The 26,293-nt window shown below is 40.9% G+C and overlaps 1 protein-coding gene across 1 annotated transcript in view; it reads right to left on the bottom strand.

Moving 5' to 3' along the window:
* Positions 1-26,293, bottom strand: part of PUM3 (pumilio RNA binding family member 3) — a 46,899-nt gene that overhangs the window by 8,393 nt on the left and 12,213 nt on the right. Inside the window, exons 7-14 of the mRNA XM_081802794.1 lie at positions 26,041-26,107; positions 24,527-24,701; positions 23,453-23,556; positions 22,380-22,458; positions 20,207-20,305; positions 19,270-19,323; positions 15,406-15,486; positions 7,313-7,455 (exon numbers count right to left, since the gene is read on the bottom strand). Coding sequence (XP_081658920.1) covers positions 7,313-7,455; positions 15,406-15,486; positions 19,270-19,323; positions 20,207-20,305; positions 22,380-22,458; positions 23,453-23,556; positions 24,527-24,701; positions 26,041-26,107 — 802 coding nt within the window. The remainder of the gene's footprint in view (positions 1-7,312; positions 7,456-15,405; positions 15,487-19,269; positions 19,324-20,206; positions 20,306-22,379; positions 22,459-23,452; positions 23,557-24,526; positions 24,702-26,040; positions 26,108-26,293) is intronic.

The following is a 26,293-nucleotide window of genomic DNA, read 5'->3' as shown; positions in this document are numbered from 1 at the left end:
ACGGGGAATGAGGCGTTAAGGGAAGATGAACAGCAAAGGAAATACAACGATCTTATCACCACAAAAACCTCTAAGGGCTTGAAACAGTCCGTGTCAAACTTACCGTAATTGTCTGTCTCTAGTGTGTATGCAGGTAATAAGCAATTTAAGGGTGGGATACCTCTCTTTCATCTTCGTGTCCCCAGCATCTGAACAGTGCCTGGCACAGAGCAAGCACTTATGTAATACCAAGCCAGCCCAAACCCATCAAAAACCCAAACAACAGCAACAACAAATTATAAGACAGGATTAGACCACTCTATGGACTCTACTCTCTAGAATACTTCATTATGTGATACCAGTAGCTTAAAAGTGAAATCGATTTCCGGTGAGGATGGTGGCGTGGGAGGACCCTAGGCTCACCTCCTCCCACGGATACAACTAGGTAACACCCACATCAATGTAAATAACCCAGAGAACGACCACAGGATTGGCAGAACGGACTCTCCGTAGCTCAATGTGGAGAAGAGGCCATAACAGAGAGGATAGGAAGGGTGAAGACCTCCAGGACTGTCTATAGGAGGGAGGGGTGCAGTGCGCGTGGAAGAGGGCGGGAAACAGGCCCTCATGTCAGGCATCCCATGCACGGGGTGCCTGTATGGGGAAGACAAATCCCCACAACATCTGGCTTTGAAATTCAGCATGAGTTCTTACAATCAGTGGGGCTTAACACCTGGAGCTTTAAAGAAGGAGCGTGCTTGGCTTGGGAGAAGTGGGAGGGTGAGAGGAAATGGGAGTCCCCGCCTCAAGGAGACAGCACAACAAGCCGCCTGTGGAGACACAGCATAGAAGCCAGCAGGCTGAAAAGCATCTGGGACACACAGGAGGGAAGTCTGCTTACTAATCTCACAGCCTGGGGTGGAGGGGCAGAGGAGCCGGGACCCTTGGGAGACTTCTCCAGGAACAAAGAAGAGTGGGTCATTCCCCTTCCCTGTCCCCCAGCCAAGATACATGGACACCTGCGGGAACGAGTGCCTGGACAACACTCTCCACGTGATTTGCTAACAGCGTGCCCAGCCCTGAGCACTTCTGCAGACACACCGCCTCCAGCTAGGCCTCTGCTCCAGGGCCCCTCCCACAGAAGACCACTGCAGACCTTGCTAACACCACATGCTCCACACGGCCTTCTCTTGCAGACCTCCCTCCAATACACCCCCGGCCAGAGACCATCCAAAGCAGCTCTGCAGACTGACAGGGGCCAGCACCACTCCAAAGCAACTCCTGCCCCGGGGAGAGCGAATGTTAACCACACACACACCAGTCCAGTGCAGCTCCAGCAGTGTCTGGGGGCAGATATCTGGTCTGACTGCAGGCCCCGCCCACCAACGAAAGCTTCTCAGGGGCCAACACTGCAGTTTGGTGCCACTGCATCTCTGGCAAACTTCTGGTCTGACAAATCAAGTCCAAGGCAACCCCCCTCCCGCCGGCCCACTAACAACACAGTCCCTGCCCACAACAGGGAAAGAGAGCCACTGCACATAATTGGAATGAAGGAAAAAGTGGCTCAGCCACAACAGTAGGGTGCACACAACACACATACTAGACACCCGAGTGCCAGGTTCTGGTGAACAGGGGACACGGCACTGCAGGACACTACAGGACCTCGTCTTCATAAGGACACTACCTTCAAGAGCAGGAGACATAGCTGACTTTCTTAACACACAGAAACAGACACAGAGAGTTAGACAAAATGAGGAGACAGAGGAACATGTCTCAAATGAAAGAACAGGACCAAAATCAGCAAGAGACATAAATGAAACAAAGATAATTAATATGCCTGATAGAGAACTTATAGTAATGGTCAGAAAGATACTCACTGGACTTGAGAAAAGAGTGGAGGATCTCAGTGAGACCCTCAACAAGAAGATAGAAAATAAAAAGACAATCAGACATGAAGAATATAGTAACTGAAATTAAAAAAAAAAAATAGATGGAATAAGTAGTAGACTACAGGAAGCAGAACAGATCAGTGACCTGGAGGACAGAATGATGGAAAGCAATAGGAGAGAAATAGGAGAAAAAACAACAATAAAAAATGAAAATAGATTTAAGGGAACTCAGTGACAACATCAAGGGTAATAATATTCACATTATAGGGATCCCTGAAAAAGAAGAGAGAGAAAAGGGGCAGAAGACTTACTTGAAGAAATAACAGCTTAAAATTTCCCAAATCTAGGAAAGAAAGAAGATACCCAAATCCAGGAGGTACAGATAGCCCCTAACAAAATCAAACCAAGGAGGTCCACACCAAGATGAGTAATAATTCAAATGACAAAAAGTAGTGATAAAGAGAGAATTTTAAAAGCAGCAAGAGAAAAGAAAACATTTATATACAAGGGAAATCCCTAAGGCCATCAGTGGATTTTTCAGCAGAAACTTTACAGGCCAGAAGAGAGTGGCATGATATATTCAAAGTGCTCAAAGAAAAAAAGCTGCAACCAAGAATGCTCTACTCAACAAGGTTATCATTCAGGATAGAAGGAGAGATAAAGAGTTTCCCAGACAAAGAGAAGTTAAAGAAATTCAGCACCACTAAACCAGGCCTACAAGAAATGTTAGAGTGGACTCTAAGTGGAAAGGAAAGACCATAAGCAGAATTAAGAAAAGTAGGAAGCATAAAAGCAGTAAAATTAAGTAAATCTATAAATGTCAGTCAAGGGAGTCACAAAATAAAAGGATGTAAAGTATAACACCATATACCTAAAATGAGAGGGGGGAGGGGAAAACTACCAAATTTAGCGCTTTTAGAATGGGTTCCAACTAAGTGACCATCAACTTAACACAGACTGCTATATGCATAAGATGTCATATATAAACCTAATGATAACCACAATTCAAAAACCAGTAACAGATATGAACAGAATAAAGAAAAAGGAATCCAAGTATATCACTAAACAAAGCTAACAAACTGTGAAAGAAAAGAGCAAGAGAAGGAACCGAGAACTACAAAAACCATAAAACAAGTAACAAAAGGCAATAAGTACATATCCATCAAAACGTACTTTGAATGTAAATGGACTAAACACTCCAATCAAAAGACATAGGTTGACAGATGTATAAAAAAAGACCCATCTAAACATGGCCTACAAGACTCATTTCAGACTTAAAGACATGCACAATGCAAGTGAAGGGACGGAAAAACACTGATCATGGAAATGGAAGTAAAAAGAGAGCTGGGGTAGAAATACTTATATCCGACAAAACAGACTTTAAAACAAAGACTGCAACAAGAGACAAATGAGGATACTAAATATTTATTAAGGGGACAATCCAACAAGAAGACATGACAATTGTAAGTATCTATGCACCCAACGTGGGAGCACCCAAATACATAAAGCGGTTAATAAGAGACATAAAGGAAGTAATCGATAGTAATACAATAATAGTAGGGGACCTTAACACCCCACTTACATCAATGGACAAATCATCTGAACAGAAAATCCACAAGGAAACAGTGGCTACGAGTGACACATTGCACCAGAGGGATTTAGCAGATATATTCAGAACATTCCACCCTAAAACAGTAGAATACACATTCTTTTCAAGTTCATATGGAATATTCTCCAGAATAGATCACATATTAGGCCACAAAACAAGTCTCAACAAATTCAAAAAGAATCATGTCATACTCTGTATCTTTTCTGACCACAATTCTATGAAACTAGAATCAACCACAAGAAAAAATCTGGAAAGAACACAAATACATGGAGATTAAATAACATGATACTAAACAATGAATGGGTCAACCAAGAGGTCAAAGAAGAAATCAAAAAATGCTAGGAGACAAATGAAAATGAAGACACAACAATCCCCAATCTTTGGGATGTAGCAAAAGTGGTGCTAAGAGGTAAATATACAGCAATACTGGCCTGCTTCAAGAAGCAAGAAACATCTCAAAAAGACAATCTAACCTTACACCTAAGAGAGCTAGAAAAAAGAACAAAGAAACCCCAAAGCAGTAGAAGGAAGGAAATACTAAAATCTGAACAGAAATAAACAAAATAGAAACTAAAAAAAAAGAAAACAAAAAAACAGATCAATGAAACCAGGAACTGATTCATTGAAAAGATGAACAAATTAATAAACCGTTAGCCAGACTCATCAAAAAAAGAGAGGGCTCAAATAATCAAAATTGGAAATTAGAGAGGAGAAATAACAACCCACACCACAGAATACAGAGGATTACAAGAGGATCTTATGAAAAATTAAATGCCCACAAACTGGACAACCTATAAGAAATGGGTAAGTTCCTAGAAACATATAACCTCCCAAAACTAAATCCGGAAGAAACAGAAAATTTGAACAGGCTGACTACCAGCAATGAAACTGAAAGAGTAATCAAAAAATTTCCAACACACAAAAGTCCAGGACCAGATGGCTTCACTGGTGAATTTCTACCAAACATTTAATGAAGAGTTAATACCTATTCTTTTCAAACTATTCCAAAAAATAGAAGGAAAGCTTCTAAATTCATTCTGTAAGGCCAGCATTACGCTGATACCAAACCAGATAAAGTCAACTACAAAAAAGAAAGAGAATCACAGGCCAATATCTCTGATAAACACAGATGCAAAAATCCTCAACAACATATTAGCAAACCAAATCCATTAATCCATTAAAAAAAAATCATCCTCCACAATCTAGTGGGATTTATTCTTGGGATGCAAGGGTGGTTCAATATTCACAAATCAATCAACATGATACATCACAAAAACAAGAGAAAGGATAAAAACCGTATGATCATTTCAATAAATGCAGAAAAAGCATCTGACAAAGTACAACATCCATTCATGATAGAAACCCTCAAAAAGTAGGTTTAGAGGGAACATACCTCAACATAATAAAGCCCGTATATTAAAAACCCACGGCTAACATCATCTTCAATGATGAAAAACCGAGAGCTTTCCCCTAAGATCAGGAATAAGACAAGGATGTCCACTCTCACTACTTTTATTTGACAGAGTACTAGAAGTGCTAGCCACTGCACTTTCACTATTTGCAGATGACATGACGCTGTATCGAGTAAACCTTAAAGACTCCACCAAAAAACTACTAGACCTGATAAATGAATTCAGTAAGGCTGCAGGATACAAAATCAATATACAGAAATCTGTTGCATTTCTATACACTAATAATGAAGCAACAGGAAAATTAAGAGAACAATTCCATTTACAATTGCACCAACAAGAAGAAAATACACAGGAATAAACTTAAACAAGGAGATGAAAGACCTATACTCTGAAAATTATAAAACACTGATGAAAGAAATTGAAGGTGACACAAACAAATGGAAAGATATTCTGTGCTCATGAACTGGAAGAACAAATATTGTTAAAATGTCCATACTACCCAAAGCAATCTACAGATGTAATGCAATCCCTATCAAAATACCAACAGCATTTTTCCCATAACTTGAACAAATAATCCTAAAATTTGTATGGAACTACAAAAGACCTTGAATAGCCAAAGCAATCTTGAAAAAGAATACAACTGGAGGTATCGCAATCCCAGATTTCAAGATACACAAAGCTGGAGTAATCAAAACAGTAAGAAACTGACACAAAAACAGACACACAGATCGATGGAAAAGAACAGAGAGCCCAGAAATAAACCCACAATTATAGGGTCAATTAATCTTCAACAAAGGATTGTGAGGCAAGAATATGCAATAGGAAAAGAACAGTCTCTTCAACAAAGGTGTTGGGAAAACGGGACAGCTACATGCAAAAGAACGAAGCTGGACCACTTTGTTACACCATACACAAAAATAAACTCAAAATAGATTAAGGACCTAAATGTAAGACCCGAAATCACGAAAATCCAAGAAGAGAACATAGGCAGTAATTTCTCTGACATCGGCCGTAGCAACTTTTTTCTAGATATGCCTCCTGAGGCAAGAGAAAGGAAAGCTAAAATAAACTAAAACTAAAAAAGCTTCTGCACAGCCAAGGAAACAATCAACAAAACTAAAAGACAACCTACAGAGTGAGAGAAGATATTTGCAAGTGACATATCTGATAATGGGTTAGTATCCAAAACATATAAAGAACTTACACAACTCAACACCAGAAAAACAATAAAAATGGACAGAAGATATGAATAGACATTTCTCCAAAGAAGCCATCCAGATGGCCAACAGACAAATGAAAAGATGCTCAATATCACTCATCATCAGGAAAGAGCAAATCAAAATCACAACGAGATACTACCTCATATCTGTCAAGATCAATGACACAAGAAACAAGTTTTGGCGAGGATGTAGAGAAAAAGGAACTCTCGTGCACTGGTGGTTGGAATGCAAACTGGGGCAGCCACTGTGGGGAAACGGTACGGACATTCCTCAAAAAACTACAAACAGAAATATCTTATGACCCAGTAATCCCATTACTAGGTATTTACCCAAAGAATATGAAAACACGAATTTGAAAAGATACACGCACCCTTATGTTTAGTGCAGCATTATTTATAACAGCCAAATTATGAAAGCAGCACACAAGTGTCCACTGATTGATGAACGGATAAAGAAGAGGTAGTATATATATAATGGAATATCATTCAGCCATGAAAAAAAAAAAAGATTGAGAGCTTGCCATCTGCAACAACATGGATGGCTCTACAGGGTAGAATGCTTAATGAAATAAGTCCGTCAGAGAAAGATAAATACCATATGATTTCGTTCGCACGTAGAATTTAAGAAACCAAATGAAAAAAGAAGAAAAAGAGACAAACCGAAAACCAGACTCTCAACTCTAGAGAACAAATGAAGTGTTACCAGAGGGGAGGTGGGTGGGGGGGGGGGGATGGGTAAAATAGGTGAAGTGCATTTAAAAAGCACACTTAACATGATGAGCATGGAGTAATGTACAGAACTGTTCAATCACTACATTGTACACCTGAAGCTAATATAACACTGTATGTTAACTATACCTGAGTTAAAAAAACAAAACAACAAACCTCAAAAAAATTGCTATAGTTTAAACTAAACAAATAAATAGCAAAAACAAGCCAAACCACATACACTGAGCATCTACTATGTGCCAGGCACTCAGAGGCATTCTTTTGGCACGATACTTTTCTTTTCCAGATAAGAACTTTAAGAATCTGTCAAAATTACAGGCTTAAAAATGGGGTTCACCTTCTGAGTTTTAAGCAGAGAAGAAGCACGATAGAGGGTATGCATGCATGAGCAGATTTCTGGAAACATCAGCTACTCGAAACTAAGAAGCAAGCAGAGCAGGGGAACAAAGGGCTCCGGTGACTCGACTCTTCTTACCTGTGTGCGTTGCCATCTCCTTTCTGTAGAACCTCAATGATCTCTCGCACCGTATGTGCAGGATCTCTGGGGCTCAGTAAATACAACAGGACCTTCCTTCCATATTTGTCATTTATTATGTTAGGCAAAGAACTGATAATTTCCTGGAAAATTAAAGAAACAAAAAATGAACCTATGTGCTTAAAATGATGTACACTTGAAATCTGCAGGGTACAGAAGGATCCATGCCTAACTATTTTCTCCTATGCACGTAATAGAAAATGTGGAGCTAATTTTGAAATCTGGTCCTTAAAGCACAAAGACTGACACTCAGAACTGATTCTGGACTGTGACCAGCATTGCTGAACAAGCCGTTTATACAACTGACCGAGCTCAAGGACTTAAAAAATCTTTACAGGAGTTCTCTTCTTTCACTATGACCAATAGTTCTCAGGCCACTATTACTAGGGACACGGCTTGCTGGGGTCACCGAGCAGATATAGTTAATTTGCAGCTGCTTTACATGTAGAATTGGCATAGATGAAGAACATTCTTATTAGAATTTCCCCACTGAGATGTATGTGAAGAGAGATAAAGGAACTCTGTTGCATCGAACCAGTGAATAAAGGCTTTTAACATTAGTTGCTTATTCATGGCAAATGAAGGCTGTTTAAGTATTGCATTGAAAACAAAACTAGGGGGACGGGGATCAATGCAGAAAGAGTCCACCGAGCAGTTACAAATAATTACGCTCTATGACATCTCCAATCAACTTCCCAAGAACAATAATCTCCTTTTCTAGTTGTCTGAATTGAACTGACAAAGGCATGTCATCCCCACCCCAGCTAAGCTCCTGTGTAAATGTGCTGATGTTCTCAAAGTCATGGTTTAAAAATTCCTTTATTCTAAAAAAAAAAAAAAAAAAAAATTCTCTTATTCTTTTTTTTTTTTTTAAAGATTTTATTTATTTATTTGAGAGAGAGAATGAGATAGAGAGAGCATGAGAGGGGGGAGGGGCAGAGGGAGAAGCAGACTCCCCGCCGAGCAGGGAGCCCGATGCGGGACTCGATCCCGGAACTCCGGGATCATGACCTGAGCCGAAGGCAGTCGCTTAACCAACTGAGCCACCCAGGCGCCCTCTCTATTATTCTTAATAGAGAATCTGCAACAGAAAAAAATCGTCTGTTTTCCCCTGTAACATTCCTAATCCTTGCAACAAGCCTAACAGATATTCACAGCTACAGGTGTTTGCGCAGCACAGATCCAGCACAACGGGCTGGGGCCACAGAGAGAATGCCGTGCAAGTCTTCAGGTTTACAGATGAGGGACCCATGAAGGGGAGAAGTGACCTGCCAGAGGACACAGCCTGTCAGTGGCGGGGCTCTCACTCGTCTTGGTCCCCTGACTCCATGGAAGGGAATTCTCCGTGAGATAATATACTCAGATGTGCTATCTTCTTAAGTAACCATTGATTATAATGAGATTAATAATTTAATGCAAGGAGCCAAGTTAAAATGAAGTTGGTCATCGAGGAGATCCCAATAGTACAAAATCTGTGGCCCCAAGGTTGGCAATGCAACTCCAGAATCCACACACCACGGTTCTCTTTTTAAAATCCCAACCTTCCCACATTGTCTGCACAGAAGTATACTGTGCTTATTAGGCACTTAGAGGAACCAGACCCAACGTGAAGAGCAGTATACCCATTACCCTAAATACTCTTTGCAACACCATGACAGAGGGAGTATAGTTACTTCCGTCTTGCTAACAAGAAGCCCGAGGTTTAGATAAGTGACTTGTAGTAGATGTGTAAAGGTCACTCATGCAGGACGTGGCTGACCCAAGACCACGGGTTTCCATGGTTTTAAACCCCGTTGTACTCTTACTTTTGAAGATGTTTAAGGTCACATATGAAGATCTCCCCATACAACGTAAAGGTTTGTAGAGAATAGGTGCTAAAGATCTAACCATCTCGAAATGAATATGAACTTCAACCATCCAGGAAAAAAAGAACTTAAAATTTCAGTAAAGAAAGGAAGACAGAAAAAAATGTTCATACCTTATCATGAGGGAGGGAGCTCTTTTGTAATCTCAAGGTAAACATGTCCCAAAGCAGGCTCAGGATATGTATTTTTTATAATGAGGCATTTGGTACCACAGATAGAGGTTACCTTTAGTGTGACTTTCCGATTTAAGGTTTAACCAACTCATAAAAGACAGATGCTTTAATCTGTTAATACACAGTGTAGGTCAATTCCTACAATCATTAACCCGCCCCCGCCCGCTTGCTGTCCTTCAGAAAACCACTCTGGGGTATAATATCTTTAGAGCAATTGCTTTTTTGAAAAACAAAAACCCAAAGAATCAAAAACCAAAACAAAACCAACAAAACCAAACCCCAGGGGAGTATGCAGTAAAGAGCTACAAATGGCTGCTGATTTATTTCTAATTAAAGTTTTTTCCTTTGGTGTGAAGGGGAAAAGGGGAGACATGAAGCCAGCAACGTACTCCTGGACGTACTTCCTCTGCGGAGGTGACACTTGAGGGCTAGTACAAGGCACACGGTTTGGACAGAAAGGGCTTCACCTCAACACAAGAAGCCAGGGCTTCCAAAATACACACAAAACCCAAGCACAACTACTACTTAGGACTAGTCCCCAACTTCACTGAACTTCTCCTTCCTTTCTAAATTTCGAATCTAAACTTATGTTCTAAATTTCAGGTTTTTAAGAGAGTGCAATGTTTATAAACTAACAATCATATGAAACTAAAAAAATCTTTACTTAAAAATGTGGTATCATGAGGGGCGCCTGGGTGGCTCAGCTGGTGAAGCCGAGTTTTGATTTTGGCCCGGGTCATGATCTCAGGGGCGTGGGATCCAGCCGTGAGTTGGGCTCCCCGTGGAGCTTTGCGCTGGGTGTGGAGCCTGCTTGGGATTCTCTCTCCTCCCTCCCTGTGCCCCTCCCCACCTTAAAAAAATGTGATGTCATTTAATTCTCCCCATCTCACTCTCAGCCAGCTTTCCTACCATCAAAAACATTCATCTTGGAAAAAATAAAATAGTATGAGCATGGCTACATTACAGAGTGCTAATTCATTTCTCTTTAACGTGGATTACAGAGAAGGAGGAGAGAAATTTCTAGATGATCCCCCCAAACACTAATGAGTACAGTAACATGCAGAAATAGGTAAGGGGTAGCTATGGCACAGATGACCGTGTGCTGGATTCGATCTTTGGGCTCAAGCTGTGTAGCCTTTGGCAAATCAGCCAACCTCTCTGCCTATCAACTCCCTCATCTGTAGAAGGAAATGATACACCTGCCTCACTTGTGGGTCGTTAGCAGGAGCAAATGAGAAAATTCACACTGCAAACTGAAAAGTGCTTTAAAGTAATTTATGTCCATATTAAAAACACACCTCTCAATTTACAGGATCTTTAACTGTGAAATTAAGTAAAGCTGCTGGGGTCATGATTTTGGCATCCTCGAGAGAGAGAACCCCCAACAACGAAGGTTCAATTTTAAAGGTTTTTGACTCAGCTATCCCTCTTACAAGAATTAACACAGAGAAAATCCCAAGACCCATTTGTTGTAACTTCTTTGTGTGCTTCACTCTAGGGCAGGCGTGTGGACCGGAGCAGAGTGCGGTGGAAGAATAAAACCCCTCCCTCCGAAGACATGTTTGCCCAGTTCTGACTGTCCAACTTGTGTTGGACCCTTAGGAGATTCACAGGCATTCTTGTTTTGCCAACCCTCTTTTAAAAAGGAAAAGTAAGGGTCACGATAAAGGGTGCGCCCTGGAAGCAGGGTCAGAGCACACGTCTTGCACTTTCGGTGGAAGGAGGGCATGCAGAAAGCAGCGCACAATACCGAGAACAGAGCCTGGGGTGCTGCGTGCGGGGCCAGCAAGAGATGCACGCTGGCCATAACCTACAAGAGCCAAAATCTACTGGAAGAGGCAAGAGAAGTGTAATAAAAAGAGAATAATACCAATGAGAGGTAAAGAATGGAGAAGTATAAAAGGAAGATCGCCAGGCAAGGACTGCAGCCCCTTAAGTGCTTCTTTTAAACCTATGGTGATTCCGTCCAGAAGTACACCTCTTTGACTGTAATCACACAATGGAAGATAGAGTTTAATGAGTGTCATTTCAGTTTTGCAAGATGAAAAAGTTCCGGAGATTGGCTCCACAACATTGTGCATACACTTAATACTACTGAACTTCAAAATGCTGGGAGTTTCTCTCTCTCCATCCCCTTCACCAATGTCGTCCATTCCACCCCCCCACCCCGGCAACCTGTTCTCTGTATTTATGAGTGTATTTCTGATGTTTGTTTACTTGTTGTTACAAAATGAGTAAGTCACAGGGCTGTAGAGTCCAGCACAGGGAACCGAGTTGGCAATATTGTAATAGCCTTGTATGGTGACCCATGGTGACTACATTTATCGTGGTGAGCACACAGTAATGTATGTAATTGTCCAATCACTATGCTGTACACCTGAAACTAATAAAATAGTGTATGCCAACCTTACTTCAATAAAAAAAAGTGTGCAAAAAAAGGAAGGGAAGGTTAAGATGGTAAATTTTTTTTTTTTTTTAAAGATTTTATTTATTTATTTGACAGAGAGAGACACAGCGAGAGAGGGAACACAAGCAGGGGGACTGGGAGAGGGAGAAGCAGGCTTCCCGCTGAGCAGGGAGCCCGGGATCATGACCTGAGCCGAAGGCAGACGTTTAACCGACTGAGCCACTCAGGCGCCCCAAGATGGTAAATTTTTTATTACGTGTATTTTACAATTAAAAGTAAACAAAAACAAAACCAGGAGAATCTATCACTGTGGAGCTCAGATTCCCAGAAGCTGGCAGCTACCACCCTGGACAGGTAGCTCTGGCCTGTCCTTTCCCCACAGCCCACCCCCCACACCTGGCCCGCCTCCTCGTTTACCTGGCCGGAGCCCGGGGCACATCACCATCAACTGCTAAATGAACGGATGGCAGAGACTAACTACAGGAGCTGCAAGGATGGGGAGACCAGATAAGAAACTGAACTGGCGCTTGTTCTTAAAAGAGAGGAGGAGGAGTGTTTATTAGGCTATGATTTCAACCTGACATTTCAGGAAACCCAGCTACTCTGAGCCGAATGCTTAGCAACACTAAGCCATCTTGGCTATTTTTAAAAGCACTGCATAATGCAATAGGTTTTGTAGCGGCTGGGTGGGAAATGTGGCACGTGATTCTATATAAACATGTGTGCAGCGTCTCTGGCAACCCATCGATTGTGCTAAGTAAATGCCTTAGAAAAAATAAAATTTGAATAGCAAAAAATAATGAAAATTTCAATGTTTTAAAAACTGTAAACAATCTAAGTCTCTATCAACAGAAAGAGGGAAAAATAATTTACGGTATACTCATAGAATACTATTTGGCACTGGAAGTCGGTGGTTTAGAATCGGGTGGGCAAATCACGGCCCATGGGTCAAATCCAACCTGCAGCTTGTTTTCACACATCCTATGAGGTTAAGAATGGTTTTCATATTTTAAACGTCGCTAAAATAAACAAAGAAAACTAAACTAAAAACCCAAGAATAGGCGACAGAGATCATATAATGGCTCACAAAGCTTAAAATAATTACAACCTGGCCTTTTATAAAAAAAAAAAAAGACTTGCCAAGCCCGATGAATCTCACAGACATAATGCCAAAAGAAAAAAGCAAGTCGCAGAAGAAAACATACAAGATATCGTTTACATAGAATTTGTAAACATGCAAAACAGTACCATTTCATCTACATCCAGAGAAAGGATGAGGAACTGTATGCAAACAATACATAACAAAACTCATCACAGTGGGTATGGGTGGGGGTGGACAGGCAATCAGGGACAGGCACACAGAAGGCTTGAACTTAAAGCGTGTTTGTCAAGTTTTACTTCTTTGTCAGACGGTGGGAGGCTGGGTGTTTGCTGTATTATTCTTAGTACTTCCCTGTATATTTAAAAGATAATAAATTTTAAAATACGCAGCAATACTTATTCCCTTTCAAACAGCAACTGGTCAGTGCACTTCTCTCCTTTTCAGAGGGAAGCTGCATCATACCAACACTTCCAGGGGTAAATGGATCAAATCTTATAAGCATGTTTATTCCAGAAAGTCAAGTGGGTGGGAAAAGATGACGGCTCCGCTGACCCGGCTGTGATTTCGACCTGACATTTCAGGACGCCTGGTTACCCTGAACAGAATGCTTATTAGCAATGCTATGCTTTCTTGGGTATTCTTAAAAAGCACTGAATACTGCAACAGGTTTTGTGGTGGTGGGAAAGACGCAACAGCAATTAGCATTTCTGGATTTTATTACCAGCTATATAGTTTAATGATACACAGAACCTGTTGAGCGTTTTGTCAGTTAGAAGCAAGAGTTCAGCACGTCAGGCCATTCTCAGGGAAAGCTGCCCTAAGTATGAGAAAGTCATTAGGAATGTAGCTCAAGTAGTTGTGGGAATCAAACCGATAAGCACAAGGAATTAAAACTGTTTCAACAGCAACTTCAAGTGGGATGAATGTTCGGAAAAAATTAATCTAGCAGACAATGGTGGTAAATTCTGAAGGAAGTCTGGTTTCTCTGGAAATCCATTTGGAACACTTATGCAAATTTTAGTTGTCGTGAAAATATTAAACAAAAGCAAACTTTCAATAGCCCAGCCTGTTTCCATTTTCATGAAACAACTTTATTCATTTTGCCAATTTATGGCCTCACATCTCTGTCACCAGAATGAAAAACAACCATTATTGATTGGAGTCAAAAGGGTAATAAAGTCACAAGGAACATGCCAAAATACTCCGTCTGTGACATGAAAGTCTTGCCAACTTGTTTCTTCCCACAATCCCATCCCAAAGAAAGTCATTGCAATCTTAAAACAGTCAAGGGGAAAGTCGGAACATGACAGCAAGGGCATGAGAAATTCACACACACTGGGACCCATGGCTGGCACCTAACCCTCGCCAGCCCGTTTTCCCACTACACCAGCTCTGCTCTCCTAGAAAGGCTGCAGAGAGAGGCCACAGCACCCCCACGTGCCAACAGGTAAAGTCTCTTTCTGAACATCCACATGGCTTCTCCCTGCTCATGGTGGGAAAGTCGCTTTTGTCACTAAGATCTCCCCAAGGGCCCCATCTGTGTGTATCCAACAAAGGTCTGCATAATGCCTAGATGAATAATCCAGGTCTGTACAGATCACAGGGTTTTAAGAATGTTTCTAACTTTGGTCACTGCTACCAATGTTGCAACTGCTTATCCCCACCCCTGCAACCTCTATCACAAAGCCCACGCCACTTGCACACCAGAAAGAGAGGAAAGGAAGAAAGGATCACATATTCAGAAGTCAGAAAAAGAGGCAAGCACTGAAGAATGCAGTTTTTACCCTGAAGTGCTTTTACCCAAAGGACAACAGTTTTTCTGAGGGCCAACTTAGGGTTAAATGAACTGCATTTAATTACTACCACTCTGTGGTCACGGTACCACACTAGAAGGAACTGCTGAAATGAGAAAAGGAAGCTGGTCTGTTGATTTGAGTAAGACTTTTTAATAGGACTCTGAAGAAGCTTTCACAGAAGCTCTAAGGAGTATCACAACTGAGTGAGTTTTATCAGTTTTTCCTCTCCAGCTCCGACCAACACCGATGCAATGACAAACCAGGTAACTGCGCAGAGGTAGTTTCTCCAAAGGCACAAGGAGAAAAAGGACACCCTCTCCCTGTGAGTCCCCGAATAACTGCAGAATTACGATGGCAATGAATTTCTGATCACCCCTCAACACTATATTGCTCATTTTTCATTTAGCACATCATGTGGTCAAAAAGCCATGTGATCCTAATGTAACCAGTCTTTTGCAAAATTAAAATAATATTAATTATTAGTATCAAGTTACAAGATTGTGGTTTATACAAGAAAAAAGCAAATGCCCCAAAACAGAACTGAGACCCCAAAAAAATAAAATAAAATAACAAAATACCAGTAGAAAGCACACTTCAACGTCTTTACACATACCGGTATAAAATCAAACTGACGTAGTTGCAAACAATATATCAATTTAATGTATATGCAAGACCATAAGAATTACTCACTGATATGATTATCTGCTTCACAAGCTTAGTATCATCAATACAATCAAATGCCGCCAGTAAGACCAAATGGGAGTACTGGCCCTGTAAGAAATGGAAGCCAGGGAAGGTTAGAAAAATATACTGCTTCTCCCTTTTATTCCCCCCATGGAGGCACTTTATAAAGGTTACCAACCTGACAACTGTCTACCAGAACACAAACAAAGACAGATAAAAGCCATTCAAAGGAACTTCCTCTCTTATCAGGGCCTAGTTAATTATATTCTAAGTTGATTTAAAAAAAAAACAGAGAAAAAAAGCACATTCTTCAATATCAAATAGCCGAGGCTCATTTTTTTTTAACTGACCAGGATATAACACCTCTCAAAAACAGGTATCCTGTTAATAAATAACTACTTGAAAATTACCCTAAAAAATTTAAGCGTAAGTGAAAAAAAAAAAACCCTAAGAATGTAAAACTATATATATATATGTATATATACAGAACTTTATAATCATGAAAAAGAAAGCATATAAACTCAGACAGAATCACATATATGGTACAAAATATATATAGTATGTGTACCAAGAAAATCATGGAAGGAAAAACACTGTAATGTGATAGTCACCTCTAGGTTAAAGGATTATAAATGATTTTTCATTTTCTTTTGTGTACTAATTTCTTCAAAATAATCCTATATAATCAGAATAGAGATATTGAAATAATAAACCAGAAGAATATACTTAGATACTGACTATGAGAATAAGGTAAAAGTAACCGCTTTTAAAAAGTATAGCAGCACAAGATCAAAAAATATACATTATGGGGGCGCCTGGGTGACTCAGTTGGTTAAGCGACTGCCTTCGGCTCAGGTCATGGTCCTGAAGTCCCGGGATCGAGTCCCGCATCGGGCTCCCTGCTCGGCAGGGAGTCTGCTTCTTCCTCTGACCCTCCCCCATCTCATGCTCTCTCTCTCATTCTCTCTCTCTCTCAAATAGATAAAAAAAATAAAAAATAAAAAAATATATACATTGTGACTTTCACAATGGTCATCTCTTGAAGTAACAGAATTACTTCTGTGCTGATATTGTTCTGAAGTTTAAGAACTTCTACTTTTATGACAAAAGGAAAAAAAAGCTCTGTTTTCAGAGCTTGTGGCATATTCTTTTTGTATCCTAGATAATGATAGCAATGTTTTACTTTGAGAAGGGTATCTGACTTCTGGTAACACTCATTCAGAGCCAGGTCTAAAGAACATGGCAGGTGATAATGTTTCAGTTAGAAACAAACTGGAGAAAAATAACAAAGGTCTAACATCTTTATCATATAAAGACCAACGCTCTACTAAAAATGGACAAAGAACACGAAGAGTCAGTTCACAGAAAAAAAGGGACAAGTGGCTTTAAGCATATGAAATAATACTAATTAAGGACAATAATTTAAGCAATGAAATACCATTTTCCACCTGTCATCTAGGCAAAAGTGAAAACCCCTGCTAATATACTAATTTGGCAAAAGTCTGGGAAAAAGCAGGCACACTTCTTTGTCGTCGGTGAGAATGTACAGTGGCTCAACTTCTTTGAAGAGCAACTGACGACATTTATAAAAATTTAAAGTGCATGTATTTTCTGATCTAACAATTCCATTTCTAGGGCTTAATCTTACAGATGTGCTTCCACAAATGCACAAGGAGTTCTTGAGTACTATTTGAAATAACAAAAAACTAGAAACTACCCAAGTGCCCAACAGTAGGGACTGGTTTAAGTGAATTATGTAACTCATATAATAAAACATTATCCAGTCATTAAAAAGAATGAGGTAGATAAAATGTATGTATATTGAAATAAACTGACCCCTGAGGCAGACTGAGTGAAGGAAACGAAGTAGAGAACAATGTGCACAGAGTACAGAACCACTGGTCTCTGATTTTTTTTAAGTTCCACACGCAGAAACATGCCCAAACACAAAATATCTCTGGATGAACACAGGAGAACTGGAACTGAATTTAAGTGAGAAAAGGACAATTCTACAATTTCAGTTGGAGCTTTTAATACACTTTTCAGCAACTGATAGAACTACCTAAGATACATCAGTAAAAACACTGATGGTATGAACACTATTAATTACCTTGATTTAACTGACATTTGCAGAGTACCACACCCACCAATTCCACAAAATAAGTTCTTCTCAAGATACTGCGATAGACCATATGTTGTGCCACAAAATTAGTCTTTAAAAATTTAAAAGGATCGAAAAAATAGAGTATGTCAGGAATCCCCAATATTTGGAAATGTAAACACTTCTAAATAACCATAAATCATATCCATGGGTATTATTAGTTTATCTCCCCTCTTTAGAGACAACTTGAGATGCAAAAGGCACTGCACTGTTAATTTCTCATTACCATCATAATGCCTTGCTGCGATTAGGTTCTCAAAGACAAAAAAAAAAAACCTGTTTATACAACTAAACTGTAAAATTAGAACAATCTAATTTTATTATTTAATGATGTCTTCTACTAGTAATACTTTTCAGAATTTTCTATTCACATTCTATTTTTATTCATTTCTAATTTAAAATACTCAAAATGTTATACCGAAGATTTACTTAATGGTGAATAATGAATAATAAAATCTTGTCATACTCTGGAAACAACTCCCTAGAGAATCTCTTCTTTCATTTTGTTACAGATTCTGTGAGCTGCCTTCCACATGGTCTTACACAGCTCTCTCTAGTCTCCAGCCCTACAGAAGATGACAGGTACGTATATGGTCACAAAGCACCAGCTTATCTGTGTTTGAAGTAGCATTGACTAAATCAAGTATTCACCAGATGTTAGCAGTTCTCATTGGATTTTTCGTAGGAAATGGTTGTTATCACCAATTTTAGTTCCCCAGTAAATTAGAAGCTTAAACATATAAAGTAACTCAAGAATGAAAAAACGTTCACTACTACATACACTCCTGGAAAACTATTTAGTATTTTTTTTTTTTTTTTTTATTTGAGAGAGAGAGAATGAGAGACAGAGAGCACGAGAGGGAAGGGGGCAGAGGGAGAAGCAGACCCCCTGCTGAGCAGGGAGCCCGATGCGGGACTCGATCCCGGGACTCCAGGATCATGACCTGAGCCGAAGGCAGTCGCCCAACCAACTGAGCCACCCAGGCGCCCGTAAACTATTTAGTATTTAAATACACAGAGATACTATTTTTTTGAGGCAATTAATTCCTTAGAAAAATCTTTTCATATCCTCTATAATTTCATCTGGAGAGCTGTTACAGCATCTCCAAAGGATCCCAAAGAACTATAAAACTTACAAATTTATTCTAGGCAGTAATTTCCATGTTTAATAACATAATTGGACAAATTCACTGAAGAAGTAAATATCAGGACTTCAAAAAATACCTACTAGAAATGGAAAACTGTCACAGTAGGATGTTAAATGAAAAAAGGAGAAATCTTATTCAGTGTAAATTTAATATCATTAAAATACAGGCATATGTGTAGTAAAAGACACAGTAATAAAACAATGAACAATTTTCTTCTTGGCAATTTTCTGCAGTTTTCAAGTTTTCTATAATAGACATGATTTCATTTTATTATTAAAATTAACTAAAAGAAGGGCACCTGGGTGGCTCAGTCGTTAAGGGTCTGCCTTCAGCTCAGGTCATGATCCCAGGGTCCTGGGATCAAGCCCCGCATCGGGCTTCCTGCTCGGCAGGAAGCCTGCTTCTCCCTCTCCCACTCCCCCTGCTTGTGTTCCTGCTCTCGCCATCTTTCTCTCTGTCAAATAAATAAATAAAAATCTTAAAAAAAAAAACAAAAAACAACCTAAAAGAAAAGCCAAAATCAAACAAAAACATAACAAATTGTGGTTTTATTATACTTACATTAGCCACCTTTTCAATGTAAGTCTTCATTGTTTTCACAATCACTTTCCTGTCCTTTAAAAAGAAAAACTAACTTTTGTTATAACTTTTAGTGACAGCTTAATAATTATAGAGTCAAAAATTTTATATAATACTAAAATTCCCACCAGTCTGGCATACTCTTCACTAGTGAAAACAGTTATGAGCCAGAACAAAAAAAAGAAATGGCAATATGCTTTAAGTCCCTTCAGAACTATTACAACCTTAGAGCTGTTCGTGACAATGCACTGAGACATAAATACGGAACCATAAATTAGCTGAAAAGCAAATCTGGCAAAACTACCTTCTTTTAAAACAGTGAGAATGGAGAGAACTCTTCCAGTGTCTGAACTGACTTGAAATGCCTAAGAGTGCAACAGAGACAGTATTCGATACTCGCTGAACGGAAATTACATTTGTATTCATTTAAAAAGTGGGCAGAGTGCAACTCTTTTAAAGGCAACATTATCCCGACCAAGGAAATGAGGAGCATCTCTGTGAAACTTCTGTGTTTAACATGGATCTTTACCTTTCCCCTCTAAGTACTGAACGCCCACACGAGCAAACGTGTAGCTGCTCATCATTAGCACCTTGCCTCTCCCGCCCCCGTGAAGATCAGTAGATGAGGAATCAAAGAATCCGCCAGGCACCCAAACCTCTATAAATGTAAGCCCGACATTAACATTGCATTTACTTGCTCGACCGGGCCCCCTCCCAAATAAAGACAACTCAAGCTTTTTGTACGTTCATGAAAACTCCAGCAAAGAAACCCCAGGCCCTACGAAAATCCAATTCCGGGGAGGCCCCGAGGAGGCGCAGCTCCGCACGGGGAACGCTGTTCCCACGCACCAGGGCCAAGCCCGCAGGCAGGCGAGGGCACGTCCGAGGCGCGGCGCCTCGGCCCCAGGGGACCGCTCACCTTGGGGGTGCCATGCCACAGGCAGTGCATGGCCACCCTGGCGCCGTCGCGCGTGTGCGCCAGGTAGATCACGGCGTCGCGGATGGCCTCGACCGTCTCCTGCGGAACAGACACCACCGGGCTTTATCTTACTCTTTCTTCCTGCCTTCTTGAAACCTGTCCACTGAGGGGCAGTGATGCCCAGAGCACGACAGAGCGTACAGGCAGTAAACAACTGCATTTTTCATTTCGTAGAGAAGCCTGCGGAAACAACTGCGGTCTGAACGGCTTTTTCCCCATCAAGAGCAGCAAGTAGCGGTAGCCATTTCTATTAAGATACCTGAGTCTCACCAATATCTATTCAAACAAGTGTATGTATGTGTAGTATATTCCAAAAGATTTTTCAAGAAAAAGAAATCTAGGAAGTGGCTGTGGTAAGAAGGGAGTTCTTAACAGTAAAACCAGATAAATAAAATCTTCTTCCATAAGAGAATCGTGTATATAATGAGCAGAGAACCAAACACTAATTTTGGCTGAAAAAGTTTCCCTTTTTCAGCTCATCACTGGATTACTTTTAGAAATCATTTTAATAATTCACCATAAAAACACTTAAATAACATTTCCCTAAGAGAAATTAGTCTGTTAGACTAGGTCCTCATTTCTCAATGACCCCTGTAGTAAAAACCCAGTCAGTAATTTTTTACAAGGTAGTTTAGCTTATTTATAAACTTTCTTCTTCACTGTCAATGTACATAATTTCTTAATTATATCTGGGAGGTCTAGTCTATAGATGTAAATGAGTTCTGACAGCTAAAAGCTGCAGGGCCCCACTTTAGTCCATTCCTGATTTAAAATTTTATATTCAATCAATAAAATAAACACAAAGTCTCCGACCACAAAAAAGAAAGGTGGGTACCTGTTTTCATCAGTAAGGAACAAACGATTTCGTCCTTAACTATTGTTCAATCCTTTCCCAGGATGGGTCTCAAAAACACAGCTCTCAGCTTACATATCTAAACTTACAAATCTATTCAAAGCTACCCAGTTGGAGAGTGAAATGCCCCCAGGGCCAAGAAAGATTTGTCTCATTACTGTATATTCACACTAAGTTCCCAATGATTTTTGTGTTATTAATACATTCAACACTAAAAAAATATTTTCCATCACTGACTATATCCAAGTGCTCATATTCTCACTTCTCCAAATGTAGTCCTGCCTTAATATATCCAGACCAGTCAGAAACTGTGCTCTGCAGAAAAGAGACAGAAATCCCCAAAAGCAGCTGCTATGTTCACTGGACCACAAGCTTAGGTGAACAGCTACTCTTGGAAAAGTCTTTTCTCTATGTCAATTTTGAGAGGGTCAAAATTCCTATGAATGTTTAATCTGGCATATTTGTTAAAAAGAAGTTAGAGTCATTATTATGAGTTATCTCTTACTATTGAAATGAGGACAAATGGGCAATGAGTTCAGTTTGATGAGGCAAGCAAGTTCAGGGGACTAAATGATGAATTCTCATTTGTATTCCCATCACTGACTTGAAGGGCAGTACAAATTACCTTCACTCTCTGCTCCTTATCTTGCTAGCCTGTAAGGTCCAGTTTTCATGGTCCATTTAGTTTTACATAAGTGTCCTCCCCTAACCTTTTAACGTTGACATGATTTTTTTTTTTTTTTTATCAGCACAGGTGAGTTTCAAACTACCTGAATGCCGAACATCTATTTGTGAGTTAATTTTCAGTATGGTCAGCTGGAGGATAGTTTCTGGCTTGTAATCAAAATATAAAAATCCAGTAAGATTGATAAAACTATGGTCAATTCCACTGTCTTCTGGCAAATACCTAAATGGAATTAGTAGGCTTGTTCAAAGGACGTTTAGTGCCTTATCTTCTCTAAACAAGGCAACAGGGGCACCAGGATGGCTCAGTCGGCCAAGTGTCTGACTCTCGATCTCGGCTCAGGTCATGATTTCGGGGTCGTGAGATCGAGCCCCACACTGGGCTCCATGCTGGGCGTGGAGCTGGTTTAAGGTTCCCTCCCTCTGCCCCTCCCTCCCTCTGTCTCTCTCAAATAAATAAATACGGAAACAACTCTTTAAAATTTCCAAAAGACAAGGTGCATCAAAGCAGCGTTTTACATTTTAACATGGCTCTTCCTCTAATGTTTGGTTTAAAAACCAAAAGCAACAACTTACTGATCTTAGCTTTGGGGGTGCATAGGTGAAAAAGTCCAAGAATACTTTGTGCACCAATGAGTGCTTAATCACAGCCTCCCTGAAAAGAGAGAAAAGGGAAAAGAGACTATGTCAGATCTAGCACTACATACAGTAAGAGAGACAGAGGCAGCCTCAGTTGTCCTAAAATAATCAGAGCAAGTGAAATGGTCTTAGCAAATGTAACCTGTCACAAGACAGAATACATCTTTCAGCAATATACTAAGAATTAAGGAAAAAAACAAACTTTCAGACTACAAAAATCTTTTAGTAGCCTCTACAATCAAAACCAGAATACGAATTTTTAGTATCTAGTCAGCCAAGATTTGTCATCATTCCAAACACACTCTACCACCTTCAGTAAGGACATCTATGCTTTTACTCAACAATGGACACATGATTAGAAATCCGTGTGTGCACCGATTTTTTTTTATGGCTTATTTTCTTCCCGTCAAGCACCCTTCACAATGCTTAGCCTCATAAAATGATTTTAGCACAATTAAAACATGAACAGAACGAAACAGCACCAGCAACTGCAACAACCCCTAAGTGATCCAAGCTTCCCGGTGTGGTGCTTGTGGAATGCAGACGTACAGTGGAGGCTGATGATCGAGGCACCCAAAACGTCAGGCTGACACGGAGTACCTGAGTAGCCAGCAGACACAGGTTGCCTTTATGGGCAAAGCACTGTTTCTGAGTGTTTTGGAAACATTAACCCATTTAATCTTCATAAACCTCCACGGAACACGTACTACTATATCCCAATCTTACAGATATGGAAACTGAGGCAGAGAGAGGTTCCATTGCCCAACGTCACACAGGAAGCGAGGGGGGCACCGGGACTCACACCTGGGCAGCTTGGGTCCCAAAGGCCACGTCTTAACCACTCCGCTGTGGTACAAATGCTAAGAAGGCCACACGCCTGAGCGTCTAAGCTTTACGACCCAATTTAAATAACACGATCTATTTGGGAAACTATCTACCTTTTCTATGCAAGGGTTATATAACATTTTCTTCTTTCAAATGCTAAGAAAAGGCAAAAACAGCTTTCTTACTTTTGGGCCATTGGAGTTAGAATCTGCTTCATTTCATCCATGATAAGCTCTAGCTTTTCTGGCTGAGCCTCTAATACTTTGTCCAGGGTTGGGCGATCTGCTGACTGCAATGAGAAAAATCAAACCCCTCTAAATTTAATCAAGTTTCTTCAACTTCAGAGCAAAGGAAATCAATTATAATTATTTCAAGTAAACTTAATATAAATTTCAAATTTCCCATATTTATATAATGAAGGCCCTGCTGTAGATACACTCATGGAGTAACTTGATTATCTGATTCTCACTCTATATACCCACCAATGTATTTAAAGAGCCAGCCCAAACAACCCCAACTCAACCAGTCGACAGGGGCTAGCGCATGCCTAATCGTAAGATCAAGCAGTCAGCTCACAAATTCTTGCCACCATGCGCTTTGTAATTAGGTGGATATTCCTGTGACAGTTACAAAAGCAATAAAGCACTCAGTTCAGCCCAGGAGCTGAATCTGACCAGGGGAAGCAAGCCAGGAAATAACCCATATCCCTGAAGACAGATGTGTGCGTTTACGCCTCTTTAACTGTCCTAGTCCCCTTCCTGGCCTTTTTCTGATTCAATCCCTGCACTATATCCAAGACTGGTTCTCTCTACTCCCTTTCCTCCCTGGATACAACCTAGAGAAGGATAGTCCACACCATGGAGACACACAGAAGGTAGCAATGGGGAGCCCGAGGCACTTCAGCCAGAGCTGGTTAGGGGGCGGGTACAAAGCTTTACTAACTATTAAGAGTGGTCTACCTCAGCCTATCAGAAACGGACGTCCTGAAGCATTACACAGAGCACTCAGAAGGGAGTATAACAACGTAGTAGTTTAATTTAAAGGGGATTTAGAGATAGCGCTCTGGGAGTAAGAGAAATCAAAGTCTGATCACTTGCTCATCACACCAGAGACAAAATAATCTAAGAGAATAAAGGGTAGGAGACAGTCTCTTAACGGGCCAGCCAAAGCAAAACTATTTTCTGCGAACAGGGCACTAGAAGGTCAGGAACAGCACACAGAGAAAGTAAAAATGCTCGCAGAATGTCCTGGGATGTCACCTTGTAAAGCTGAAATGTGTTCCCGTAGAGCTCCTCCGTCAGCATGTTCCTCTGCTCCAGGATGGCTTTGTCATTGTACGCGTACTCCACGATGGCGGACGCTTCTGCATGCCGTAGCATCTTCCTCACGTGGCCTTTAAAACTTCCCATTATCTCTGCAATCTGTGGCTTACTCCTAAACCCAATGCGACGGTGGGAAAAATCAGTGACAAGGAGAAGAAAGCTGGGCGGCAACAAAACGTAACTTCCCCTGAAGCCCACCCATCAAAATGTGGGGCCACCGGTGGGCCAAGAAACACTTGTGAGAAGGCCAGCCGAGATGAGTGGTCTTTCCACCTCCAGCTTGCCAGCTTCCACGGCAGCCAGCCTGCTACTGACGTCTGAGACCTGACTCGGCCTAGCAGCTGAGAGATCCCGAGCAAGTTACTGGAATTCTTTGTGATGCAGCTTCTTCGGTCACAGAACAGAGAGGATGCGGCTGAGGAGAGGACCGAGTGACCTCAGAGGCACAGGGAGCTGTGACCCGCATCCCTTCCCCATATTAAGCTCTTCGGCAGGAGAAAGTAAAAGTCGAAGACACGGGAAACACGAATACAACACACCTAGGATTCTCCATTCAAACAGCACGTAGTGACCAGTGCTGACGTTACATCTTAACCTAATCAAGCAGCTGACGATTACAGCCAGAAATACTCGGAAATTTTGTCAGCCGAACTTCTCTACTGCCGGTGAGCGCGGTTTGGCACCTTCCGCTCAAAAAAAGAAGTCAGGGGCGCCTGGGTGGCTCAGTCGGTTAAGCGACTGCCTTTGGCTCAGGTCATGATCCCGGAGTCCCGGGATCGAGTCCCGCATCGGGCTCCCGGCTTGGCGGGGGGTCTGCTTCTCCCTCTGACCCTCTCCCCTCTCATGCTGTTTCTCTGTCTCTCTCTCTTTCTCTCAAATAAATAAATAAATAAAATCTTAAAAAAAAAAAAAAAGTCAGGACAAGTAGCAATTCCAGCTAATTTAGGAAATTCTCCTATCCTGACATTGCCTAACCTACCAACCCTGCTGACTCCCCTCACCTTCCCCCTCCCGGCCATCCACCTTCTGAATACTGGTCATCTCTTCTTCCAGGGCATCAAAATACACTCACGAAAGTGGTGAAGGTAAGGTCATCATTTACATCGCCTCAATAATTGCTTTTAAGAAACATCACAAGCATCTGCCTAGGGCCATTATTATGATCCCAGACCACGGGCACAAGCGGTATCCCAACCTTTAAAAAGCTAATGTCAAGGGGCGCCTGGGTGGCTCAGTCATTAAGCGTCTGCCTTCGGCTCAGGTCATGGTCCCAGGGTCCTGGAATCGAGCCCCGCATCGGGCTCCCTGCTCAGCGGGAAGCCTGCTTTTCCCTCTCCCACTCCCCCTGCTTGTGTTCCCTCTCTCGCTGTCTCTCTCTGTCAAATAAATAAAATCTTTAAAAAAAAAAAAAAAAGCTAATGACAATACATTTTATAAATAAAACAACTCACCCATACATGAGGAATTTCTTCACAATATTTCTGGAATATTTAGCTTTACTTAATTGGACCAAATCATCTGAAAAACAAAATACATTACAATGATTTGCTAACCTCATTTCAGTCCTCCAGAAGCAAAGAACTACGTAAATGCACAATCCTGGGAACACAGACAACTCTCTTAACTTGTCCCACACAAAAAAAACCAAAAAAGGTCCTGCAGAGAACACACAGCTTTCCCTCAACAAGAATTACCATGGGCAGT

This window comes from Leptonychotes weddellii, chromosome 14, assembly GCF_054177405.1.
Source record: "Leptonychotes weddellii isolate Sample4059 chromosome 14, ASM5417740v2, whole genome shotgun sequence".
Classification (NCBI taxonomy): domain Eukaryota; kingdom Metazoa; phylum Chordata; class Mammalia; order Carnivora; family Phocidae; genus Leptonychotes; species Leptonychotes weddellii.
Note: the sequence above shows the minus strand (reverse complement) of the source record. Positions and strands in the feature narration are given on the sequence as shown.